This window comes from Cricetulus griseus, chromosome 2, assembly GCF_003668045.3.
Source record: "Cricetulus griseus strain 17A/GY chromosome 2, alternate assembly CriGri-PICRH-1.0, whole genome shotgun sequence".
Lineage (NCBI taxonomy): Eukaryota > Metazoa > Chordata > Mammalia > Rodentia > Cricetidae > Cricetulus > Cricetulus griseus.
In genome coordinates, this window is record NC_048595.1 from 322,771,597 (window position 1) to 322,786,179 (window position 14,583).

Here is a 14,583-nt window from a genome sequence, read left to right on the forward strand (position 1 = left end):
AGTACTTCCCCTTAAACTGTTGAAGGAGCTTTATAACTGGGAGCTTTTTCTTATAGTGTGCATTGTATATATATTCCCATTTACTTCAATAGTCTCTTCACATTTTTCTGTGTTTGAACTGTTGTTATTCAATATTTGTTTTTATTTCCAGTGTACTCCAAAATGTGGTCCAGGATTCAAGCATCGGATTGTTCTATGCAAGAGCAGTGACCTTTCTAAAACATTCCCAGCTGCACAATGTCCAGAGGAGAGCAAGCCTCCTGCTCGCATCCGCTGCAGTCTGGGCCGCTGTCCTCCTCCCCGCTGGGTGACAGGAGACTGGGGCCAGGTATGGCATTCAAACTTGGGACCCTTTGAGATATAAGCCTGAGCTTTCTGATGTGATTATTGTGGGGGTCCAGACAGGAGGAAGGACGCTCATGGGAACCCTAAGTATGAGATTTCCCTGTGAAACTATGCAAGCCATTGGGACCAACTGTGGGCACACACATGCTTGACCACATTTCTCCACACCTGGAAGCATTCCACTCTATTGCTATCATTATTACTGTTATCGTTTGGGGGTTTTTAAGACAGGGTCAAAACTCTGTATGGGCCATACTGTCTTCAAGATCACAATCCTCATGCTTCAACCTGTTAACAGGGACATAGGCATGCACTACCATCCAAGCCCCAAATATCCCAAACTCACTTGTTCTTTGGATCCTACCATTTCAAGTTCAAAGTCAGCCGGACTCAATAAGCAGAAGTGTAAACAAACCAATGCATTCCAATACTAGTTCTCAACTAATTCAGTAATGAATCGGTTAATACCAATGTCTTAATTTTCCCACTCATAAAGTAGAAAATTCCTTCTAACCTCACAGGGAAGTTTTTGAGGCCTTAAGTAAAATAGTGCTGTGATTGATATGATACAAAAATTAATGCTTACACTTCAGATTACTTTTCTCTGATGGATACTGTGAATTAGGAAACAGTATACAACACTTTTAGCTGTTTCTTATATATTTTATATCAAGCTCATTTTCATTTTATTTTTCTATTTCTACTTTTCTTTTTTCAATAGTAAAGAAACATTAATTTGTTGTATGTGACAGGCATGCTGAGGATCAAACTCAGGTCATTAGACTTGTCAGCTAACCCCTTTATACTTTGAACCTTCTTAGTGGCCCAGTTCCTACTTTCATTCCTTCATTCCATATATGTGTGTGTGTGTGTGTGTATATATATATATAGATATATATACACATATATTTTGTTAATTTGTGTTATCTTGCTATTGGTATTGTTAAATTCTATTAAAAAACAAGTTGGTTATCATCACTAAAATAATTATGTGAAATGATACCTATATTAATTAACAAAATTTTGTCATTATACAGTATATATGTGTATGTATTTTTTAAATGTCAGACCATTCATGATAAATAAATGCAATTCTATCAAGTAAAAAATAATTTGAAAGAAAACCAAATTGCTATATTTTATATAAAATGGAAATTAAATACTGTTCTTCTAAATGTCAAAGAGGAAATCTATTAAGCCACATTAAGAAAATAATACTCAGCTATGTGTGGTCACTCATATCTATAATTCCAACATTTGGGAGGCTAAGACAGGAGACTTGAAATCAAGGTCAGAATGTACTATATAAGGTGACTCTCTTTAACAAAAATAATATCACAGGAAGGAAATTGCTAGGGTCTGGGGCAGTTGCTCAGTATGTAAAGTGGTTGCAATGTATGCAAGAACCTGAGTTCTAACCCCAGCACCCTTGTGAAAAATTCAGATATGGGGGTGTGTGTCTGAAACCTCAACAATGGGAGACGAGGAGACAGAAGGATCCTTGGCATTTGCAAACCAGCTAGTCTAGCTGAATCAGTGAGCTCCAGGCTTAATGAGACATACTGTCTCATAAAATAAAGCAGAGAGCTACTAAGGAGATTTCCGATATCAACACACACACACACACACACACACACACACACACACACACACACCACATATAAAAGAAAAAAATGGATTTCTAGGTAGCTAATTCTCATGGAGCACAGTAGTATCTATACTCCTTTTGTGTTTTGCCTGGAAAATGTTCAGTATCCTACAGTCTATGGAAACACTTGCTCTGTGCCCAGGCATATGGGAAAAAGTAAGATCATAAAACAGTCAAAGCTTTGTATCTCTACTTAAGCACTTAGTTTAACTTACAAATTCTCTAGTGGAATATGCCTGACAAAATTAAGCATTACATTGCTAACATTCATTATTAACAAAATGTTTCACAGTGAGTTTATGGTACATAATTGATATTATACTATTGAAGGTTCTATACAGACATGTTGTTGTGAGATGTATTTTAAACCAGGTGGTAATTACCTTCATGTAAAAGAGGAGGAAAAAGAGAGAGAAGTATTCTAACAGGTTAACATAGAATATTTCTAAGGTGTATGTGGCTGATAATTCCTTAGGAAATTCAAGGTACTTACACAAACTTTTTTTAAAATTTTTATTTATATTATTGTGTGCATGATTTTGTGTGTGTGTGTGTGTGTGTGTGTGTGTGTGTGTGTGTGTGTGTGTGTGTATGCACACGCATGTGCCACAGTGAGTGTGTAGAGGCCACAGGACAACTTTCTGGAGTTGATTGTCTCCTTCCGCCTTTATGCGGGTTCCAAGAATAAAACTCAGGTATTCAGGCTTGTGGGATAAGAGCTTTTGCTCACTGAGCCACACTGAGCAGCTCTCGAATTCATCACTGCTGTACTCAACTAACATTTTGATTAGATTCAGAGTGCTTGATTGGGTCATCAAGCTGGATGTGAATACCTATAATAAACAACAACCCAAAGTCAGTTGCAGCCTGAGAATTGCTGCGTATTTTACTTCCTCTGTAGGATTTTCTCTTTATTCCCTTGTAATGGAGTAGTTATGATAGCCCAAGAAATTACCATCCATTGTCTTCTGAGTACTATACCACTTCAGTTTTCTAGGGCAATAATGTAATCCTTGCGTTTTAAACAAATTCCAGAGTGAAACAAACCAGTCATACACCTGTCAATAATAATTGCATATAGATTTTAAAATTAATATGTACAATAATTAAAATAGTATCTGATAAACATTGTAAAAATCAATACTTCGTTGTTTTGTATCTTTGAATTTAGTGCTCTGCTCAGTGTGGCCTTGGACAGCAAATGCGAACTGTCCAGTGTCTCTCCTATACTGGTCAGGCATCTGTTGACTGTCCAGAAACTGTTCGGCCTCCATCCATGCAGCAGTGTGAAAGTAAATGTGACAGTACTCCAATCTCCAGTACTGAAGGTGAGTGTCCCTTGGAAAGGGTTTGATTGAGTTTCTGTGACTCACCTCTACTGTCCCCTGCATTTGAAGGGTCTCACAAGGCACAATCAGGGTATAGCTTGTTCCAAGCATTTATGAAAGCTGTTATGTGTGCCTTCCTATAATCAGGAAAACTGTTCTTTCCTGATTCTTCACTATGTGTTTAGCACTAAGTCATTCAACATCTGGAGTGAAGTTTTCTTGTCTATCAAATGAGATGTCACAGTGGATATCTCTACTGCCATGTCTAACTTAGTGTTCTCACTGACCTTCCAGCATGCCTGATACACATGGATTGCCACAAGGTCAAGGCAATGGGGGTTACTTGTGAGTTCAGACCAACTTAGGCTACTGAGTGAGACTCTCTTCAAAAAGCCAAGGATACAAAACAAAATGAGCACACACACATACACAAACCAGTAAAAATGAAAAACTTTTGGTTCTTTTTGGAAATTACTATCAAGACTTAATTCTTGTAAACTAGACATGATGGCACACACCTTTAATCACAGTACTCAGGAGACACAGGCAGGTGATCTCTGAGTTCAAAGTCAGCATGGTCTACACAGTGAGTTCCAGGACAGCCAGGGCTCTATAGAGCCCTATCTCAAAACACCAAAAACCAAAACGAACAAACAAATCAGTATTAGTTTTTAATGATACATATAATGAAAGCATATATTTGAAAGGGTGTATTTTAAATGACAGTTTCTCCTTGTGGAGAAGAGAAAAATAACTATATGAATGTTAATAAACGAGGACAAGGGTTTTTATTCTTTGAAATATCTTTCCTTTTTTCTTCTTCTGAGACAGGGTTTCTCTGTCTATAGTTCCAGGCTGTCCTGGAACTCACTCTGTAGACCAGTCTGGCCTCAAACTTACAGAGATCTACTGGCCTCTACCTCCTGAGTGCTGGGATTAAAGGCGTGTGCCACCACCACCTGAGAATTCCCTTTATTAATAGCAGATGCTAGCAAAAATCCTGAATTTTATCTTTCATTTAAGTAAAAGTACTTTATCCATGCAGGTGTCATTCAAAATGTCTTGAATGGTACTATGTGTGAGATTTCAGATGTTATCCAGAATATAAAGATAAATTTGACACAGTCAGAATTTCAGACTTCCTTCTTATATAAAATATATGTACAGGATATATATATATATATATATATATATATATATATATCCATGGTGCCATGGATTTAAATTATTTAGAGATCCAGCTATATGTTCTACTTAAAAAACGTAAAGTCCGATAATTTGTTGATAATTTTCTAATGAAAATGAAATACTTGTAAACTTCTTCAATAGATATCCGTTCCTGTAAGTCAGCTCTATCCAGTTTGAGGATGTTCTAAAACATCCTGTTTTAAAATGTTCCTGATTTTAAAGTTTCTTTGGGATTTTGTTTTGAGGATGATGATCATCTTGTGTGAGGTATACAGAGGCCTTGCAACTTTGGCAAAGGTCTGTTTGTTTGTCTAAGGCTCCAGACTGTGTATTTGTTATAATGTAGTTACCTTTTTAGAGTAGTATAGCCATATCTCACAGTAATTTAAAAATAATTTTAATGTGCAAACCTCTAGCTCTAATGCCATCTACTTTTGTTGTTGTTCCTATAATAAGGTACATCCTGGAAATTTCCATTCTTGGAAAGTATTCAAAATGTATAGCAAACAGAAGCAATTGTCTTGAAAATAGGTGTCTTTTAAGTGATCTTAATTTTTAAAAAATCTCTCTTCAATGAGGCTGTGGCATTCATTCATTCACTTTCCTTCATTATAAGTTATTAGCAACCCATCTCTTGAGTTTAAAAGGTCTGTTTTTATTTCAGAATTGGAAAATGAAAGGTTAAGCAGGAGAGAAGATGGAACTAATCCATTAAACTACTCTGTATAGTTGATCCTTTAATTCTATTTATGTCGTATACATAGCAATCTTTCTGTATTATATGTCTGTATAACATCATACAAGTTTTACAATAATCTTTTGAGACATATTATTGCCGACAAAGATACTGAGGCATGGAAGCACAAAGAAAGATGGTAATTTTCTCAGATTACAAGTCTAGAAAGTATTAGATACAGAAGACAGGGTTTGAACTGAGATTTGGCAAAGCCTTGAAGCATGTCTATTTCCACTATGCTTATGTGTTATTCTTTTTTTTAGCACATGCTGACCTAGCATTCATGATCTTTTTACCACAGTCTTCCAAACTGGGATTATAGGAGTATGCCTCCACTTCCAGCTATTTTTTTATAATTTAAAAAGAAAGGAAGGATGTGTTATGTGAAGCAGTTTATGAAATTCTAAGGTATACTCTAATGAAGATCAATGACTTTAACCTTTTGGATCAAGGCAGCCTGCATAGACTAATTTGTATGTGAGCCAGCTGTAATGTATCATTGGAGAAATCCAAGGTGTATTCAGAAAAGTGAAGACAGTATTTGACTCAAATCAAAAGTTGTCACAGTCTCAGTTATGGTTTCTGTTGCTGTGAAGAGACACCATGTCCATGGCAACTCTTACAAAAGAAAACATTTAATTTGGGTGGCTTACATTTTTAGAGGTTTAGTCTATCATCATGGTGGGATATGGTGGTATGCAGGCAGACATGGTGCTACAGAAGGAGCTGAGAGATCTACATCTTAATCTGCAGGCAACAGGAAGTGAACTGTGATGCTGGGCATAACTTGAGCATCGGAGACCTCAAAGCCCACCCCAACAGTGACATACTTCCTCCAATACGGCCACACCTACTCCAACAAGGCCACACCTCCTAGTAGTGGCACTCCTTTAAGGGCCATTCTCTTTCAAACCATCATAGTCACCCACAAGGGAAGGGATGGGCAGATGCCATGGATGTCAAGAGAGGGTTTTTACACAAACATAATGACCTGGTTTGGGGGTCAGATCCGAGAGATAAAATGGGCGTCTTAGAAAAATCACAAAGACCAGCTTCTTGTTACTTATGGAGAGTAGAAAGGATTGTGCTTATCAGGAGAGTCAGGCTCCATTGACGCCCCATGAGAAGCTACTGGAAGGCCACTACAGAGTAGTTAGGAGTGATCTCTTGGGATCTAAAACATAGTCCTTACATAGGGTGCTATGGATAAAATGGTCTGTAATTAAAACCTTGAGAATTGTTTTACCTACCAAGGTTTAGACAATGGTTGCTCACCTAGTCAATATTTTATTATGAAAATGATAAAGTTTCAAGTACACAACAAAGTTGAAAGAATTCTTCAGTGAACATCCACCATCTAGAGTAAACTATTACATTAACATTGTAGTAAAGTTGTTTTATTTTTAGATGTAATCCATCTTCAGTGTGATAGGGTTTTTTGTTTTGTTTTCTTTTACCATTTTACATACACATTCACCACACACACATACACACACACACACACACACACACACACACACACACACACACACCTTGGATACTGATTACTCTCACCCCCACTTACCTATCAATTCTGCTTACTCTCCTTCCCCACAAATCTCTCTCACACTCATGTCTATTTATTTGGTTTTGTGGCCCACTGAGATTAATCAGGGCCATATGTATGACCGTGGGTTTGGAGCTGGTCAGCCCTGCAGACAGTGCATAACTATAAACAGTGTTTTTTAAAGAACATACTTATTCCTCTTGCCACTAATCCATTTACTTTGCCAGACACTGAGACTATGGGAGGGATACCACAAAGTTCTGTCCACAAAGGGAGCAAAACTCAGTAGGGATGGTGGCAGGAAGACTAACATGGTGAGCAGTATTTTAGCAGAAACAGAGAGAAACTCCACAAGTACACATGGGAATATAATGGACACAAATGTCACGGCACAGTGAACTGGAGCTGGGCTGTGGAGGCTCTTATAGTTTACCAAGGAGATGCTGGGGTATAGGGTGTTTCTGGCTAAGGCAAGCATGTGCAGTCATGATGGAATCTGAGTAAGACAAAAAATAAATAAACACATAGAGATGAAAAAATGGAGGGAAGTTAAAGCCAGTCAAAGATAATAAGAGAAAGAATCAAAAGTAGGGCATCAAGAAATTAAAATAGTGAAAGGAAATAGGAGAAGGAAGGGGTCAGTGCAGTTTACTGTGTCCAACATCTGCTTTCGTTATTTTCTCTCTGAAAGCCTCCAGTGAAAGGTTAAGACTTCATAGCCAGGATCCTGACAGGCTTGACAGGCTGCCACTGTGAGGGTAGCACCGCATTGCTGCCAAGAGTGAATTATAGACAGACTAGGTACCACTGCATTTAAAATACCAGGTTTTCCAAGTGCATCCGGCAGCTGGGTCTAGCCCATTCAGGCTCACCTGAAATTCTATCTCCAAATGCCATTTTATTCATCGTTCATGCAGTTTCAAGTTTCCTCATCGCTTGTTTGGGGAATCATTTCAGCTTCTCAATAGTGCAAGGCACTCTGTCGTCTAGTATTTGTTGCTGATGATAATAATGATTCATGGTATGCCAGGAGCTAGTAATTAACCCAGGAGAGCAGTGGGTAGTAAATGTTGGTCTACCAGCTTAAGATGTCACATGGTAGCTTTATCACGTCTCAGTTTCCCTCAGACATACTTCTCTGAGAAAGTCTGGTCAGATCATAAATCTCATAACAAAATTTATGAAAAATGGCTACAGAATTTAGTCCTTAATATGGAGTTTGATGTATGAAAATCAGGAAAGAACAAGAAAGGTCATTTGAAGGCTTCAATTTAAAGGAGATGGGGAAGACCAGGATGTTTTTTTCCTTCATCACTTCAAGGAACTCCTAATCCATTTCGAATTCAGTTCATATTCTAGCCTGATGACTTTAGCAAGAACCTGGGTTTAAGTTGGGATTATAACATCTTGAGGTTGAAGGTGGGCAGCATCCAGAGGTAAGACTGAGGAGGAGGGGAAAAAGGAGGACAAAAAGCAATAGTCTGTGTTAATGTGAAATCAGAATGACCTGCAATGACTGATGTCACTTTGCTTCGGTAGCTTGTTGATTATCCCTTGCTGCCTAAATGTACCAAATGGCAAAGGCTTTAGTATAGTTTTATCTGAAAAGTACACTAACACCGGCTTGGGAGCCACATGTCCTTGCACTCCTTTGCTCTCTTATTTCTTGTTGGACTCTCTGTTTTCACGGACAAGTTGTCAGAAGTTGATCATAGTTTTTAATCCAAAAGATAAACCTTAGATGTTCAACTTATAGTCCACTTACTATGGTCTTCTGAATCTCATAAAGAGCTTACAGGTATGGAGGGTGTGCAGCCTGTCTGTTTTCATTCTGCCTGAATTGTACACATGCTGAATGCTCCAACTTATTCATGAAAATCTCTTTCATTGTGTATTGTAATTCATTCCCATGATTCAAGTAGGCAAGGCCTGCAATGTCTAATGAACTTAGTGCAGGAGCATTCTCATTTAGGAGTTGGTCTTGTATTACTTAAACCAAATCAAGCTTTACAGTCATAATGAATCTGAATCCCTGTGCATCCTAAATCCACAGTCTCTGTTTAATTTTGAAAGATTAATGTAAAACACCTGGGAGAAACTCATCAGCACACCAATGATAAGAACATTAAATATATTTCCTTTGACGTTGGTTATCTAATTTGTTATTCAAATCTACCAAAGTCTATATTTCCAGAATGTATGGCAGGTTACTTGCAATTCTAATAGTAGATCTGGTTTATATAAAAAGTTTTGGAGCACTGAATGAATTATTCTCACTGTAAGTACTTCATGACAGTATTTCTTCAGGGCTGGGGTATGGTATAAAAAGAGGAGAGACAAAATGTCTCCTAATATCCACACAGCAAGGACCTCTCACTCTTCCAACATCCTGAGCAGAAAAGCAACAGAAAGATTTTCTTCCTAAGAGCCCACTTGACTGGTATGTGATAGTGTAGGAAACAGAGTCAGACTCCCTCATCTTAGACTCTGAGCTTCTGCCTTGGGTTGTACTGTTTAAAGGCAACAGAAGAGTAGCCCCATGCTAGCACATCTGCCTATAGTAGAGAAATATGATAGTAATGATTAAATCTTTAAACAGACCAAATACAGGAGCCATTATGGCCTCCCCTAACCCTGAAGAATCCATTTTAACACTTTCCTTAGAACATTTATTTGCTCATTATGTACTAGATGAGGCAGAGAAACTTTTTAAGTGCTAACTGAAGATCATTCAGAAATTATTTTTTAATTTGCTTAACTTTATTTTATGTGCATTGGTGTGAAGGTGTCAGATACCCTGAACCTGGAGTTACAGACTGGGTGCTGGGATTTGAACGCAGATCCTCTGTGAGGTCTGCCTTACTGTGGTATAGTCAGGCCATATGGTAGAACTTTTTTTCCTTTTTTTCTTTTCTTTTTCTTTCTTTTCTTTTCTTTCTTTCATTTTCTTTTGAGGAACCTCCAAACTCATTTCCATAGTAGGTGGATTAGTTTATATTCCCAGCTATGGCAGTCTTGGGTGTTTAACCAAAGAACTCTGAGTCCTTTATTATACAAAGATTTGTATATCCATGTTATTGTAACAACTCAAAATAGCTAAAAGATGGAACCAATCTAAGTGTCCAGCAGCAAAGGAATAAAGAAAAGATAGATTTTTCTAAATCTATAAAGAAAAACAAATTTATGCCATGTGGAGAAAAATGGATGCAACTGTAAATAATCACATTAAGTGAATTAAGTCAGTCTCAGAAAGACAAATATCATTATGTTTTTCTCACTTATAGTTTGCAAATTTCAAATAGATATATAAAATCATTAATATCATATGACATGACAATAGAAGTAAAACTTTCCTGGAAAACAAAGGGCACTAAATGGAGGTGGTAGTGAAATTGAGGGAGATGGACAGGGCGTTTATTTAATGCATAGCATATATTTTCGTGAGGATATTCTTACGTAGCTCAATACCCTGGACAGTGAATGCACAATGAATTTTTTTAAAACTGTAATAAGTTAGCTGTATGATATATTAGCTCAAAATTAGATGACAAGAAACTGTTTCATAATTTTACAAGGGGTAGCTCATGGTCCCCAGACTGATAGCTGGGAAACCAGCATAGGACTGATCCAGACCCCATGAATGTGGGTGTCAGTGAGAAGACCTTGGAGATCTATGGGTCCTCTTATAGTAGATCAGTACTTATCCCTAGCATAGGAATGGACTTTGGGAGCCCATTCCACATAGAGGGATACTCCCTCAGCCTAGACACACAGGGGAGAGCCTAGGCCCTATCCCAAAGGATATGACAGACTCTGAACACCCCTCTATGGAAGGCCTCACCCTCCCTGGGGAACAGAAAAGATATGAGATAGGTAGGGTGTTAGTGGGGGGCAGGGGAGGAGGGGAGGGAGAGGGAACTGGGAGTGACATGTAAAACAATCTTGTTTCTAATTTAAATAAACAAATGGGAAAAAAGAAACTATTTTATCATTTTAACATATTTTGAGAATGAGGCAGACTAGTAAAGGGTAAGTTTTGTAAGTAAGGCCTCTCAAATATATGGGCAGTGTCAAGACAAGACAGCCTTCTCTGGCTAAATGAGAACAACTGTGCCAAGGTAGAAATCACCAGTACTTTTAGTCCTGGTTTAGGTATTTTGGAGGTTCTATTCAGCTTCCTATAACAATGGGGCTTTAAAACTTTTTTATATCTATCATCAACTGTTTACTCATGGAAGTATGGTGAGAAAGGGTTAAGAGGGGTAATTCAGTCTACCCTGTGTGCTAGTGACTTAGAAATGGCCTCCCTTTCTCCCCTTCTCTAGAAAGCAGGTCAAATTCTCAAAAGCTAGAGGACCTGGCTGTGGTGCTCTACAGGCTGGCCTACTACTGTGTCAGCTAGAATAGAGACCTCCATAGACCAGTCGCTTACATTTCGAGAATGTTGCCAAATCAAGAGTGGCCTTGAGCCAGACAAACCTGAGGTTTGACCCCAGTCCTTATAGCAACTAGCTCTGTGACCCAGCATGGGTTCAAAACCTCAGTTCTTATAGCAACTAGCTCTGTGACCCAGCATGGGTTCAAAACCTCTCAGTCCTTATAGCAACTAGCTTTATGACCCAGCATGGGTTCAAAACCCTTTTTGAACTTAAGCTTTGCTATTTATGTAAAGCTGACATTTCACATACTTAAAAGGATTAAATATAAAAGTATAAAACTGCCTGAGGTTGTGCCTGACATAAAGGAAGTGCTTGATAAATTACACTTTTTAATGCTCTTACTAAATTAAGCTTTTGTGGAGTTAAAAGACTAAGCAAATAAAAAGTCTAGTTGTGGCTCAGCTTTGGTGAATATATTTTCATCAATCCAACTGTGTAATGAACTGATTTTTCTAGTCACAACAGTTCCTAGAAGGCAAAACCAAAGAGTAGGGACTGGATCTTCCACCTGGTCCTGCTTAGGAGCTTTACACAGCGACAATGTCCTGAGTAGCCTGTGTCTCATCAAGGTCTGAAATCTGAGTCTTGACCATCCTCATCACTTGCCCAGGCCTTTCCTGGCTCTTGGCTGCTGGCCCCATTGTGGTCTGCCACTCTGTTTAATAGCTTTCTGTTAATTTGCTTTCTGCATAAATGTGTAGCTCTCTCTGGCAGCTGGTACTCATCTGAGGGATCTCAGAGAAATGATGTATGATGGCTGCTGTCAGAGGCCAATGAGAAGGGGACAAACTGTGCTAACTGAGCGGGATGCCTCCACCAGTGTTTTCTGTTGTATGCATTATCTTACACATACCTTATCAATTGAGCAGAGCTTGTCATGCTCTTCATTTCTGAGCTATAGCACTGAGGTAGTTTAACAAAGGCCACATGAAAGTTAGAAGCGGCAGAGTCATGCATGTCTCTTTTAGGGTCCTCCTTGTTATTTGCTTTTCAGGGGTTACGGATTGTAGCTTGGTTATCCTTTTCTTTACATCTATTATCCACTTATGAGTGAGTACATACCATATTTGTCTTTCTGGGTCTGGGTTACCTCAGTCAGGATTTTTTTTTTCTAGTTCCATCTATTGCCTATAATTTCATTATGTCGTTGTTTTTGGTTTTTTTTTTTTTTAACTACTGAGTAATACTCTGTTGTGTAAATGTACCACATTTTCTTTATCAATTCTTTGGGGGAGGGGCATCTAGGTTGTTTTCAGGTTCTAGATACTATTATTATCCATGAATGTCCCTCTTATTCTGAAGTAAGAGGGACATGCATGGATGCCCCTGGGAATGGAAATAGATAAGATCTCCTGAGTAAATTGGGAGGGGGAGAGAGAAGGAAGGGGTGAAGAGGAGGTGGGAGGAGAGCATGAGGGAATCAGACAGTTGAGTTGGGGGAGGGACAGAAAGGGAGAACAAGAAAAGAGAAATCTTGACAGAGGGAGCCATTGTGGGGTTAGAGAGAAATCTGGTACTAGGGAAACTCCCAGGAATCCACAAGGATGACTCAGCTAAGACTCCTAGCAAAGTGGAGAGGGCACCTGAACTGTCCTTCTCCTGTAATCAGATTAGTGACCACCCTAATTGTCATCATAGAACCTTCATGCAGGACCTGATGGAAACAGATGCAGAGATCCACAGCTAAGCACTGGACTGAGTTCCTGGGATTCACTCAAAGAGAGGGAGGAGGAATTATATGAGCAAAGGGATCAAGATTATGATGGGAAAACCCACAGAGACAGTTGACCCTACATAATGGGAGCTCACTGTCTCTGGACTGTACCTGAGGAACCTGCATAGGACTGAACTAGGTCCTCTGAATTTGGGTGGTAGTTCTGTGTCTTGGGCAGTCTGTGGGGCCCCTGGCAGTGGGACCAGGATTTATCCCTAGTTCATGAACTGACTTTTTGGAGCCCATTCCCTATGGAGGGATACCTTGCTCAGCCTAGATATGGGGTGGGGGGTTGGGGACAGGGGGCAGGGGGCAGGGCTTTGTCCTGTCTGAACTTGATATGCCAGACTTTGTTGACTCCCCATGAGAAGTCTTATACTTACTGAGGAGTGTGATGGGGGTTGGGTAGGAGGAAGGATGGGAAGGGGCGTTCGAGGTGGGGAGGGAGGGAAAACTGTGCTTGGCATGCAAAATGAAAAAAAAAAACTTTAAATAAAAATATTTTTAAAAGAAGCGGCAAAGCCAGAGTTCACCCCCATTCTCGATTCACTGTGTGCTCACTCATAATCAGCTCCTTCCTCACTAAGCTTGATCCTGCTCCTGGGACCTGGAGTTTCTGCTCCCAACTAAGTTAGTTCTCAACCAGCTTAGCGAAGGTATGAAGTTCAGAGGGACACCTTGGACTAGTACCCACCTGCCCTCCTACCCCCCTGCTGACTGGGTACAATTCAGGGCCTCTTGCAGAGGAAGGTCCAGAACCTAGCACCCACCTATGAGAAATCCTCCACTCAGAGTTTTCCCCATCCAGCAACTCTTCCAAAAATGGAGTAGTGTGTCTTCCAATAAAGTTACGGCCCAGAGAACAGCGCTCTCTGTTGGGTCTCCAAATTGATTTGTGACTTTGAGGCAGTATTTTTTTAAGTAGTAATTGAAATGCTGCATCTTCATTGAGTTGAGCATACAACCTCTTCCTTCCTTTCCAAAACCAGGCCAGGAGAGCCACCAGGAACCACCCACCAGTGACAGCAGCAGCAGTCTGTCTCCTACATTTACTGTCTCCGCTCCACTGAAGCAGAGTACAGAAGGGGCTGTCATCTGCTTCCTTTGTTTAGTGTAAAGTTTAAAGACATTGGAATGCCCCTCCTTACTATGTTTCAACCCAAACTTAAATTTACTGAAATTCCTAATATAAAATTTTCTGATCAAATATCTAAACATTGTTCTCTTTTGTATTTACTCTTGAGTGGGGAGTTAAACAGTGGCAGAGTTTATATTTTTAGAAGATTTGAGGTTCCTGTGTCAAATTTTAAGACTTGCTGAAAGAGCTTTTAAAGTGAGAGTGTAGACTATACCTCACTCTTTAAGAAGAGCTGGCAATGCTCCCTGATTTACAGTAGATATTTGGAGTTTGGGCAGATTTCTGAAGCCAGGACAAAACAAGCAAACAACAAAAGTTCTTGTGCCCAGGCCTACATGTGTCTAACTTGTGTAAATGGTTTTCCCATGTTGCTTCAGTGTAATCAGGGGGAGAAAGGAGAAAATGCAATGACTATGTTGACAATTACTTTAAAATCCTCAAACAAAATGACCATAGTACTAGAGAGAATTCACTTTTTACAGCAGTAGGTTGGATTGATGG

The 14,583-nt window shown here is 39.3% G+C and overlaps 1 protein-coding gene across 7 annotated transcripts in view; it reads left to right on the forward strand.

The window, feature by feature from the left end:
* The window catches only part of Adamts6 (ADAM metallopeptidase with thrombospondin type 1 motif 6), a 229,077-nt gene that overhangs the window by 210,586 nt on the left and 3,908 nt on the right, over positions 1 to 14,583 (forward strand). For all 7 annotated transcript variants that reach the window (XM_027401535.2, XM_027401534.2, XM_027401538.2 and 4 more), the window contains 2 exons: positions 152 to 328; positions 3,165 to 3,321. In XM_027401535.2, coding sequence (XP_027257336.1) covers positions 152 to 328; positions 3,165 to 3,321 — 334 coding nt within the window. The remainder of the gene's footprint in view (positions 1 to 151; positions 329 to 3,164; positions 3,322 to 14,583) is intronic.